Raw genomic sequence first — 13281 nt, forward strand, 5'->3', positions numbered from 1 at the left:
GATGTCTGCTTTGGCAAGGTCCAGTGGTGAGGTCCCTTTCATTCATGGCTGACCATGGGTTGCATCCTCACTGTTCAAGCTTTGTTTTGCTGGAGCAACATCACTTGTGACTGAAGAGACTAATACTGGAGTGACAATCCCGGTCGCAGAGGTCATATCTGTATGTGGTCGTTGATCTGCTAGAGCTGCTGCACTCCTTCCAGCGTGCCCGCTTGTCTGATGAAGCACTCGTCGGCTTCTTTTCCCCTGTTTTGAGGTGTTGGTTCAGGGTGCTTCTCCATCTCATGTTGTTAGCTGCAAACTGTTCCCAGGACTCTATAATGATATCAAGTGCCTTCATGTCGCTTATGCGGATGTCCTTGTAGTGCAGCTGGGGACGCCCAGTGGGCCTCTTCCCGGATGCGAGATCTCCATAGAGGATATCCTTTGGGATGCAGCCATCCTCCATGTGGTGGATGTGGCCCAGCCAGCATAGTCTCCGCTGCCTGAGCAGAGTGTACATTCTGGGAAGGCCAGCGTAAGATAGGACTGCTGTGTTGGACACTGTCTTGTCAGGATACGATGGATACTCAAGTGAAAGGTGTTCAGTCTTCTCTCCTGTCTGGCATATGTAGTCCACGTTTCACTGCCATACAACAGTGAGCTTGTGACGCAGGCGGTGTAGACTGCCAGGACTCATAGTGATGACAGTGTCGGTGAAGGGAGTTGGCGCCGAAGAGTGGCAACTTTCATTCCAGCAGCGGCATGCAAAGGGGACTCATGCATGGCCACCAGAAGAACTTAACAAAAAGTACCGTAGAGTTGGTTTTTTCTATTTATTTATCTACCTTTTTATATTCCATATTTTGGTTTATTTTTCTGCATTTTATGATGGCGCTGGAGAAAGGCAACACCATATAACACTTTTATAAACAGTATTTTGTAACAAAATACACATGACAATAAGTCAAATCAGATAGCATTTCTTGAACGAGGGGAGGTAAATCTGTGGAACACGTTGCCAAAGAAGATAGTTGAGCCCAAGTCATTGAGTGTGTTTAAAACAAAGATAGGTTCTTGATGAGCAGAAGGATCATGGACAATGGGGAGAAAGCAAGACAAATGCTGTTGAGAAACATATCAGCCATGATCAACTTGATGGGAGAAAGTGAGGACTTGCAGATGCTGGAGATCACAATCAAGAGTGTGGTGCTGGAAAAGCACAGCAGGTGAGGCAGTATCCAAGGAGCAGGAGAGTCCTGATTAAGGGCTTATCCTGCTCCTCGGATGCTGCCTGACCTACTGTGCATGATCAACTTTATGGGCTGAATGGCCTAATTCTGAACCAAATATCCTACAGTCCAACGGTCATTCATTCTAACCTATGTTTCTTGGGGCACTACATCCAGTTGCTCTGCCTTGATTGCCAGTGAAACTCGGGTTCTGTTTTAACCAGCAGAATATGGAGATAACCAGCAAAGGGCACTGTGTAGCTCATGTATATTTTGAGGCCCAGATAAGAGTTGAGAATGTAAAATGCTCCCAGTGTTGCACCAAGAGAAATGCTGTGTATTGCAGACTTTTGGATGAGGTGTTAAACTGAGACTCTGTGCCTCTTCTTGAGGGTGTGAAAGGCCTGACTCTTGCAGACAAGAGTGAGATGTCTTTTTCATATATCCTGGTCAATATTATCCCACAACCAGCATAACTAAAGACAGATTATCTTGTCGTCATCATGTTATTGTTTATAAGTTCTTGCTGAACATCAGCTGCTGTGTTTCCTGCGTCAGTGTTGAGTTTGATTTATTGTTGTCACATGTATCCAGATACAATGAAAAGTCTTGTTTTCTGTGCTGTTTTGTGTGCAGATCATGCAAGGTAGCAGAACTGAATATATGGTGTTAGAGAATAAGAGAGGGTGCAGAGAGAGTGAGCAATATTAACATTGATAACAGCCTGGAAGAAGCTGTTCTTGAACCTGTTTGTACAAGTATTAAAACTTCTTTATCTTATGCCCAACAGAAGAGGGTGGAGAGCGTATAATTGGGATTGGAGGGGTCTTTGTTAGTTGCTTTCCTGAGGCATTTGGAAGTATAGATCATGCCAGTATTTGGAAGACTGGTTTGCTTGATGGACTGGGCTGTGGTCACAACTCGCTATAGTTTCTTGTGGTCTTGGGAAGAGCAGCTGCCATTTCGTGCTTTGATGCTTCCAGATAGAAAATTCTTTAAAAAGCATCTGTTAAAATTGGTAAGTGTCTTCGTGGCCATGCCAAATTTCCATCACCTCATGAGAAAGTAGAGGCATTATTGTGCTTTCTTGACCATTGCATTGGCGTGGGTGGACCAGGGCGGATTGTTGGTGATCACTCCTGGAAACTTGGTGCTCTCGAACATCTCCACCTCAGCACCGTTGATACAGACAAGGTGTACCATCTACTCCGCCTCAGTGCGATTTGATGCAGGCAGGGGTATACCCTCCACTCCACTTCCTGAAGTCAAACACCAGCTCCTTCGTTTTGCTGACATTGATGGAGAGATTGTTAGCTTTATGCCATGCTGCTAAGCACTCAATCTCTTTCCTGTATTCTGTTTTTTCATTGTTTGAAATCTGATCTACAATGCTGGTATCATCAGCAAACTTGTAAATGGAGTTGGGATGGAATTTGGCCACACAGTCATGCGTGTATAAGGTGAATAAGAGGAGGCTGAGTAAGCAGCCTTGCCGGGCAGTGGTGTTGAGGATTGTCATGGTAGAGCTGTTGTCACTGAGTTTTACTGATTTGTGGTCTATGGGTCAGAAAGTCAAGGATTCATTTACAGAGGGGGAAGCTGAGATCTAGGTCTGAGTTTGGAATTTTGGTATGGAAGACTGAGCTATAATCAAGAGCCTGAGAAGCAGTGACTATGTTTTACATATACTTGGCAGAAAAGTGCTTTATGATTTTTCAGAGCTCATGAGAGCTCGTATCTAAAGTCCTAGGTATTTTCCCTTTTTTAAAGTTTTTTTTTCCCTAAGGAGAAAAGTACTATCTTCTCAATGACTATCTTACAAATATTAACACTGCAGGAAACAAGGTGTTGATTTGCTTGACAAAAGGAATTGTGAATGTATATGACCACACTGATGGAAACCATAAGATGCAGATTACATATTTGTAATTTCATTAACTGTTCTAAGCTTTTATAAGGTGGTATGTGTGAGTTTTATTAGTGCCACCCTATTGGCATTGGGAGCAGCGCACTGCTTTGGTTATTTTAAAATGTCTGGTCCCAAACATGTATAAATTTAAAGATATGTAATATTTTGCATTTCAATATCAAATCTAATCCCATTGAACATCATCTCTTCAGGAAATCTGCAGCAAGGAATCCCAGGAGACAATTTAACAATTACTGTGATGTAATGTGAAATATTATGTTGAGATTCTTCATACTGTATTAATCCAAAAATATTTTAGGATCAGCTAAGAGGAGCAAGTTAACCTTTTGCTTGTGATGCCTTTGATAGAAACCTTGTGTCCAAAGTGCTCTGTTGCAGTCTAGCAGCAGAACAGAAGTGCTGGCTCACTTTAGTTTATGTTTAACTTCTTCATTGCCCCTCTCTTTTCAACACAGAAAATAGGAACAGAGTAATCCATTTGGCCCCTTGTGCCTACTTTGCCATTTGATCGTCTATACTCAATTATCCTGTTCTTGCTTTCCCCCCCACATCCTTTGATCCTTCTAGCACCAAGCACCAACTCCTTCTTGAAATCATGCAATGTTTTGCCCTTGACTGCTTTCTGAGGTAGTGAATTCCACAGATTCACCACTCTCTTTTTCTGGGTGAAAAGCATTCTCCTCATCTCAGTCATTGGGAACATCCTTTCTGCATCTACTCTGTTTAGTTCTGTTATAATTTTATCGGTTTCCATAAGATCCCCCTACTCATTCTTCTGAACTCTAGTGAGGCTCATGAGAAAGTTTATATAATTATTGTGGAATTGTATTTCCTGCCTGGCTGATGAATCATCTGTGATTCAATTCCAGTGGATTGTCAGATGGATTTGGACACCAGATTCTAAACTATGAAAGTAATCACCCCAACACACACAAAGGAAGCTGCATCAGGACACTATTCAAAAGGGCCACAGCACACTGTAGTACACCAGAACTGCAAAAAGAAGAAGAGGAATACCTTACAAGGTATTCGCCAAAAACGGATACCCGCACAACTTCATCAGCAGATGCCTAAGAGAAAGACCACGGAACGAGGACATACCACAACCAAAAGGACTAGCCACACTACCATACATCAGGAGCATCTCGGAACTGACAGCCAGACTACTGCGACCCCTAGGACTCATAACGGCACACAAACCAACAGCCACGCTCAGACAACAACTCACCAGAATGAAGGATCCGATACCCAACATGAGCAAGACGAATGTAGTGTACAAAATACCATGCAAGGACTGCACTAATCACTATATAGGACAAACAGGAAGACAGCTAACAATCCGCAGACATGAACATCAACTAGCCACGAAACGACACGACCAGCTATCCTTAGTAGCCACACACAGATGACAAGCAACATGAATTCGACTGGGACAACACTACTATTATAGGCCAAGCCAACCAGAGAACAGCCAGGGAATTCCTAGAGGCATGGCATTCATCCACAGACTCTATCAACAAACACATCGACCTGGACCCAATATACCAACCACTACAGCGGACAGCTGAAACTGACAACCGGAAGCGGCAGGGACAGACCACTATAAACACCGGAGGAAACATCAAAGAAGCGCTTCGCAGGAGGCTCCCAAGCACTGAGGATGTCGCCTAGCCAGGGGACGAAACGTTTGCAACAAAAACTTCCAGCTCGGCGAACAGAACCACAACAACGAGCACCCGCGCTACAAATCTTCGCACAAACTTTGACCAGACTCTAACTTTTGCCTCTACCTTTACTGGGCAATCGCTGGCTGGCTGAGTAATTCTGTCCCACTGTTCAGGCTGTAGTTCGTTAAGGCTGTAGGGATTAAATCTGGGACTACATAGTGTTGAATGGAGCCTAATAGAAACTGGCTAGCTTTTTCTGACTCGACATACATAGTTTTATGATTTTGATAGAAAAAGCGTGCTAGTAATCAGGCCCTACTATTATGTGAGCACCCACAAATGCATGAATGACCAACTGAATTAATAAAATTTGCCTGACTTTGACCACTATCTAAGATAAATGAAAATTCGCTCACTCTTTCACTCATTCACTCAACAGATAAGATGTTTGCAGAATTGTCTGTCTTATGAGTGGAAGCATAGGCAAAAAGGAATGAATTTTTTGAATAGTATTAAAACCATGGGAAGACGTTTCTCACCATTCTTTTAGTTTTTAACAATTATAACAGCTTGTTGGCTACTGAATTGAGGATCTTTTGTTGTCAATCAGTTGGACCAAAGTCTTTGCATGTGTTAAGAGTTTTAATCTTTAAAGTTTTTGAGTACTGGTTTCCTTGCACCCTTTCAGAGGGTGAGAGAGAGAAATGTATCTTGGCTTGCAGACTTCCCAGATGTCTGAGTGCATCTACTCATTGTTCTGTGAACTGCAACTTAACTAACCAAAAGCTGTTACTGAGCAGCTTTCCAACCTGAAGGCACCTGGTGCCTGATTGTCTCTAACTTTCATGGCCTTGTGTAACCACACAAAATTCCACTTTTGATCATCAATTTGCTTTTTTACAAATAACTAGTATTTTCCCTGCTACATAATTGTGTCCAATCTTTTGTTTTTCTAGTTTGTTTTCCAAAAAAAAAACATTTCAACAATGACCTTGATTTTCTCCCACCCATTCACAGCTTGCTGAAGAGCGCATTGGGAACATCAGGACGGTCCGTGCTTTTGCCAAGGAGGAGTCAGAACTGCAGACGTATACTGAGAAGATCAGCCAAGTGTTGCACCTGGCCAGGAAAGAAGCATTGGCCCGGGCAGGGTTTTATGGTGCAGTAAGTTCAGTGTTGTTAGGAGTTTGAGCGTTGTCCTTTACCCGTTTTGACTCTTTCCCTGAAGTGATGTATCCCAGCTCCTGAGATCATTAATTCCCACATTTCAAGGACCATTTTCAGAATACTTTACAGCGAATTGACAAAATATTATTACTTAAAACTTGATGTCAGGCACCAAGTAAAAGAATAAATAAGTAATGTAGATAAATTGTGGTTGAGCTTAGCCAGTTGCATATATAATAGTAGTATATAACTACTGTGCTGAATTATAATGTTACTGCCAGGATAGTTATCAGCAGATATTCGTATCAATTAAAAGTTAAAGCTTTGGGTAGGAAATGTATCTCATTGAATTCTTTAGTTCTGAGTAAATCAAACAGATTATGAACTCTGAGAGGATAGATAACACTCTCTTGTTTTGGGCTGCTGGAATACAGGCCAGTCAGGAGATATGTTAGATTGGAACATGCTTCCTCAAATGGTGGTTGAGGCTAATTCAGTTGTTAAATTTAAATTTGAGGTAGAGGTTTTTATTAAGCAAGGGTATCAAGGGATATGGGCCAAAGCTGGTAAATTGGGTTAAGCTGCAGATCAGCCGTGATCTTATCGATTGGCGGAACAGGTCTGCTGCTATTCCTGTATTCTTATCTTAACAAGATATGGAGGAGGGAATGACAAAGGAACACTGAATGGGCAAAACTGTGACAGCCATAGATGAAATACACTGTTGCATGTTTGAGCTGAGTGATAGATCATTGGCTTCAGATGAATAAGGAGTGGGGAAAGATCCATTTAAGAGTGAGATGAGGCATTTCTTCCCTCCGATGGTGGTGAATATTTGGAATCCGCCACATCAGAGGGCTGTTGAATTTCCAGAAAGTATTTGATCAGGTATTGCACATGAGGCTACTTCGTAAGGTAGGGGCCCATGGTGTTGGGGATAGGATACGAAAATGGATTGTAGCACTAATAGAAGACAGGCTTGGGATAAGGGGATAGTTTTCAGGATGGCGAACTGTAATTATTGCAGTACCTAAGCAATCAGTGTGGGGACAAAAAATTTATAACGTATGTGGATGACTTGGATGAGGAAAGTAAATGTATATCGCCAAGAATTTGGATGACACAAAAATAAGTTTAATGTAAATGATGAGGATGACAGGTTTCAGAGGGATAGACAGGTTAAATGACTGGGCAGAAACTTGGCAAATGGAATATAATGTAGGAAATTGTGAAGTCATGTACTTCTGCAGGAAGAACAGAAGAGCTACCATTTAAATTTGGTAAGATTTCAGGATAGCTACAGAACAGAGATTTGAGTCCTTGTGCATGAATTACAAAGGTAGCATTAAAGTTCAACAGGTAATAGGGAAGGCAATGCAGTGTCAACCTTTATTTCAAAGGGAATGAAGTACTAAAATAGGGAGGTCTTGCTAAACTATGCAGGCACTAGACAGACCACACCTAGGATACTGTGAACAGTATGGGCCCCTAAACCTAAGGAAAGGTATACTGGCTTTGGAGGCAGTCCACAGAGGGTTTAATAAAATAGTCCTAGGTTTGAAAGTACTTCCTTTTGAGAGGTTGAGCCTGAACTCTTTGGAATTTAGAAGAATGAGAAGCAACCTTATTGAAACATAAAAGATTCATTGGGTACTTGACAGGGTAGATGTAAAATGTTTATTTCCCTTTGTGGGAGCACCTTGGACTAGAAGACAAAATTTCAGAATAAGGTTTTGCCCATTTAAGACTGATTGATTGATAGGAGGAAGTTTTTCTGAGAGTCATGAATCTGTGGAATTCTTGACCCCAGAGGGCTGATGAGGCTGGGTCATTAAGAATAATCAAGACTGAGACAGCCATACAGGTTTTTAATCAGTCAGGGAATCGAGCATTCTGGGGAAAAGATAGGAAATTTGAGTTGAGGGGGTTATCAGATAAAGCATGATCTCCTTGAATGGCAGAGCAGACTCAATGGGCTGAATGGCGTACTTCTCCATCTGGTCTGTAATCATTGAGCTTGTTCAAGGTGGAAATTGGCAACCAAAAACCATCAATGTCGTAAAGTGGGGATCATGGAGATAGTATGCAGAGAGTTTAGAAGATCAACCATGATCAGTTTGAATGGTGGAGCAGGTTTGGCTTTTTATTTCTGATCTTTCAAATCAGAGATTTGAGTACAAAGATTTAGGACAATCGAAGCTAGTGCACAGAGGTAACTACATCTCTTCTTGTCCCTTTATTAATGAGTGCACATGCTCTCTCATCTGCTTACACACGGAATTTTTCAAACACTTAACATTACAGATAACAAAACATGGATTTCGGTAACACTATTTGGCTGTGACGTCACTGAAGATTTAGGGAACAGTATTTTGGAGAATGCTTATCTCTACTGGCAATAGCGCGATTTCAGCAGGATCGGTTCGCGCACTTCATTCTGCAAATAGGCCAATGCGTGTGCTGAAATCTCCACGCCATTCTGTGCACACACCGGTGTTCTTGCTCATCTGCGCATGCTCCATTGTCCACACGAGATGTTGATACCGAAGTGTCTGTGCCGTTCTGCATATGCACAATGTGAGCTCGGCCTTCATGCCATTTTGCACATGTCAGCTGCCAATAGAGCGGCTGTTTGTGAGCCCCGTTATGTCTATTAAATTATTTTTCTATTTAGCGAGGTTTTGTTGGAATGCATCTATGGTGTTAGAGGAGAATTTCCTGTATTTATTCTGCATGCTCATTACTCCAGTAAATTAATCATTTGATTAATACTGCCCATCCCCCACAGTACTCAGTAATCAGTCAACTGATTTGACTGATTCCGAAAAGACCACTCCCTCCATGACTCCCTCGTCAGGTCCACACCCCCCACCAACCCAACCTCCACTCCCGGCACCTTCCCCTGCAACCGCAAGAAATGCAAAACTTGCGCCCACACCTCCCCCCTTACTTCCCTCCAAGGCCCCAAGTGATACTTCCATATCCGCCACAAATTCACCTGGACCTCCACACACATCATTTACTGCATCCACTGCACCCGATGTGGCCTCTATATTTGGGAAACAGGCCGCCTACTTGCGGAACGTTTCAGAGAGCGCCTCTGGGACACCCGGACCAACCAACCCAACCACCCCGTGGCTCAACACTTCAACTCCCCCTCCCACTCCACCAAGGACATGCAGGTCCTTGGACTCCTCCATCGCCAGACCATAGCAACACGACGGCTGGAGGAAGAGCGCCTCATCTTCCGCCTAGGAACCCTCCAACCACAAGGGATGAACTCAGATTTCTCCAGTTTCCTCATTTCCCCTCCCCCCACCTTGTCTCAGTCAAATCACTCGAACTCAGCACCACCTTCCTAACCTGCAATCTTCCTGACCTCTCCGCCCCCACCCCCACTCCGGCTTATCACCCTTACCTTGACCTCCTTCCACCTATCGCATTTCCAATGCCCCTCCCCCAAGTCCCTCCTCCCTACCCTTTATCTTAGCCTGCTGGACACACTTTCCTCACTCCTGAAGAAGGGCTTATGCCCGAAACGTCGATTCTCCTGTTCCTTGGATGCTGCCTGACCTGCGCTTTTCCAGCAACACATTTTCAGCTCTGATCTCCAGCATCTGCAGTCCTCACTTTCTCCAACTGATTTGACAGTTTAGTATCTGTGCCAAAATCAGTAGCTGCTACTTATCAGCTGATGTGCAGAGTGCTGTAAGATGTTTGGTATGTACTTACTTTCCATGATTATTTCTGTATTGTCACTGTTGTCGTAATGTAGTCATTTCTGGGCTCATAATGTGTAAAGGTTTCAGCTGGGAAGTGCAGACAGTCCTGCAGTTGCTTGAAGGCATCCAAGCAAGCTATCCCCAATTATTCCTTTTTTTTAAAAAAAACCCAAAGAACTGCAGATGTTGGCATTTGGAAACAAAAACTGGAAATTGCAGGAGAAACCCAGCAGACTTCCTTCTGAAGGATTGTTGGACCCAAAACATGAATTCTGCTTTCTTGCCATTGATGCTGCAAGACCTGCTGGGTTTCTCCAGCAATTTGTTTTTGTTTCCAATTCTTCCTACTTGCCTTTCACAATGTTCTTGCAATTATTTGATTGGTGTTCTTCACGATTAACTGAACATCTATATTGAAACTGTCAAAAGAGTCTTACATTTTTTTCTGAGGTGATCCACTGAAGGGTTGCTTGCTGAAGTGAAAGATTGGTCACAACAGGGTGTTTGATGTGCCTTATCTCAATAGGTCCCTTTGAGCGCCCAGTGCACCTGGTTGGCCTCTGAACTTTGAAACATTGTATGAATACAGTTACCTAGTAGATTATTGAAGTTTTTATTTTATTTATATCTGAATCCTCAGCTTTAAGAGGAATAGCATGGAACTAAATGCTTGATTAACTAGCAGTGATCAGGAATGGGGATGCTAATACTAAGATTTATTTTTCTGTTTCAGACTGGTCTAACCGGAAACCTGATTGTTCTGTCTGTCCTCTACAAGGGAGGCCTGATGATGGGTGATGCCTACATGACAGTGGGAGAACTCACGTCATTTATGATGTATGCCTTCTGGGTAGGAATAAGTATTGGAGGTAAATGTTTAGCTTTATGGATTGTGGAAAGTTTGAGGAGGTTTGTCTGTATATTTTGTTTTCAGAAGGGGAGCTTTGCTGACAAGGTTAGTAATTATTATCTGTCCCTAACTGGCCTTGAGAAGGTGATACTGAGTGATTGCCATGAAATACTGCAACTTCTCTAGTTAGGTACACCCCATGGTGCTGTTCGGAGGGAGTTCCAAGCCAGTGGCATGTGACTAAGACAGGACGATGATCCCATCTGTTTCTGTCAGTCAGAGGCTTTTCTATTTTTTTGATGGAGAGGCCAGAGAAAACTCCTGTTGAAGAAACCTATTTTGACAAATTGTTATTGTGTGCCATGAGAATGGATCATAGTCTTTGAAAATAAACTTTTGCGTGACTGGGTCATGTGAAGGAATAGTATGACTAAGTTAACATTATAGGTATACTTTGAGAAAGTAGCAAGATAGAGTTTCTGTAGGCCTGGCAGCATCTGTGAAGAGAAAGCAGAGTTCTGAGGAAATGTCACTAGTCCCAAAATGTTAACTCTGCTTTCCCTTCAGAGATGCTGCCAGACCTGCTGAGCATTTCCAGCAATTTCTGTTTTTGTTTTGATTTTTATCATCCACAGTTCTTTTGGGTTTTATTAAAATAATCTCTGTTGGAGGCGAGTCTCTGGGAGTGGGTGGAGATGAGAACTTTGACTGGCGACAAGTAGAGTTTGACCTTGGTGTGTAGTTTCTGGGAATTGTGTTGCTGTAGTGTGGGTACATTGTGCTACTTTAAAACAGATGACTTCTTAAAATGTATTCTTGGATGGGATATAGATGGCGCCAACAAAGCTGATTTGTCAATGGGTCAGTTAGATCCAATATATTGACATGAAGGGCTCAGTTGGTGTTTCTCAGTTCACTATTTAACAGCCAGAAGCAGAAGGTGTAAAGCCTCTGGGTACTAATTTTGTTCAGACAAATTTATGGGAAAAAGCAGTGATAATTGAATTTATTCTGATGTTTAACTTGGGACCAATACTGCAGAGACCTGTGTCTAAACCTGCTGCATCTCCAGATGCCAGGTAATTTGTGGGGAAAAAAAGCAAAGTGATACCAGAAAAACCTTTTCACACAGCAATGGTTGGGAATGGAATCTACTGCCTGGATGTGGTGGAGGCAGATTCAAATGAGGCACTCGAGAGGACGTCAGACTGTATGCAACAGTGCCTTGTTTCAAAGGGTCAGCCAGGTTTGGTTGAGTTGCGTATAGATGAGACAAATAAGGACAGCAGATATCAGTCAGAAAAGACACAGATGATGCAGTTTGATGTTTTATGACAATCTTAACAACACCTTGTCACTTTTAACTGAGTTTTTATTTATTACACTGAACTCTTTCTCAAACTGTCATGGTGAGACATGAACTTCCAAACTTTGGATCTTAGTCTAGACCTCTGAGTTGCTTGTCCTGTAATAACATCTATTCCTGTACCTGGGAACTGAAGGTTTTTTACTTCAACAAAGTAGCACATTGCCATGAGTGCCATGCTTGGTTTTAAGTGGATAATTTTGCTCCGATTTCCAGTGCAATTCAGTCGGACATGAGAAATTTTTAAATGCTCAGAAATAACTTATACTGGCAGATCATTACTAGTTTCTCACTTACTGTGGCCACTCCTGAGGTCACGGCATTCAATGAGCACTTGTTGTTTATGGAGCAGTTTCTGAAAGATAATTGTATTGAATCGTATTCAGTTCTGTTTTGTTATTTTCTTTTCAGGCCTCAGCTCTTTCTATTCAGCATTAATGAAGGGTCTTGGAGCAGGAGGGCGATTATGGGAACTATATGAGAGGAAACCAGAGATGGCCCTGAACGGTTAGTACCTCTATTCATTCGAAGGGTCTATCCAAAACATCTTTGTGAAGCCTTGTGCTGAGGTGGTACATGGAGGCATGGTCACTGCCACGCACGCACACAACCCCCATTCCAGTCACATAATACTCCCAGTCCAGGATGTTCAGTGCCAATACAGCAGAGAATGTAGAGCAGGTGTCCTGATCAGTGTCAGTGAGCAGCATTCTGACAGCAGGTGTCAGTTTACAGATGATGTTTTTCATTGTTGTTCATGTTCTGCTAACAGTGCAGAATTAAGTTGTGAAAACCAGCAGTCAGGTCGCAGCTGAAGTCCAGTCATGTAGCATATTGAAATAGTATGTCATGAAGGGCACTGAAAAGAACAGAACTAGTAGGGGGCTCTGATTTTAAAACTGATTCCATCCTGTCTGCACCCACTCATTGAGGCCATTTAGAAGAACAACCAGTGAATTGTTGGCACTTACAACCTGAACAATGAATGTGTATCTGCTGAGGTCATTGCCTGTGATTAGCAATTGAAGGCCAACATGCAACAGGCGCAAAGGGCAAATTTTAGAGTTAATCACCCCCTCCCTTCAGGATTTTTGCAGGATGAGCTGAAGGAAGGTTGGAGGGTTTTCGAGGAAATCTGTCTGTCTGCAAGACGCCTTGCCAACTGCAACCTTCCCAGTCTAATTTTGTGCATTGCTAACAGAAGCAAAAACAGGAAGGCAGACTTTTACCTGAATGGCAATAGATTGGGAAAGTGGAAGTGCAATGAGACCTCTATGTTCTTGTGTGTCAGTCACCTGAGAGTAAGCATCCTGGTGTGGCAGGCAGTGAAAAAAGTGGTAAATGGTGTGTTGGCCTTCATAGCGAGAG

The 13281-nt window shown here is 42.7% G+C and overlaps 1 protein-coding gene across 2 annotated transcripts in view; it reads left to right on the forward strand.

The window, feature by feature from the left end:
* The window catches only part of abcb10 (ATP binding cassette subfamily B member 10), a 33696-nt gene that overhangs the window by 11345 nt on the left and 9070 nt on the right, over nucleotides 1–13281 (forward strand). For both annotated transcript variants that reach the window (XM_087991716.1, XM_043704243.2), the window contains exons 5-7: nucleotides 5826–5972; nucleotides 10431–10566; nucleotides 12325–12420. In XM_087991716.1, coding sequence (XP_087847842.1) covers nucleotides 5826–5972; nucleotides 10431–10566; nucleotides 12325–12420 — 379 coding nt within the window. The remainder of the gene's footprint in view (nucleotides 1–5825; nucleotides 5973–10430; nucleotides 10567–12324; nucleotides 12421–13281) is intronic.

The sequence above is a fragment of the Chiloscyllium plagiosum genome, unplaced genomic scaffold, assembly GCF_037043375.1.
Source record: "Chiloscyllium plagiosum isolate Xiang-an unplaced genomic scaffold, Cpla_swu_hap1 HiC_scaffold_10, whole genome shotgun sequence".
In the NCBI taxonomy this organism is placed as follows: domain Eukaryota; kingdom Metazoa; phylum Chordata; class Chondrichthyes; order Orectolobiformes; family Hemiscylliidae; genus Chiloscyllium; species Chiloscyllium plagiosum.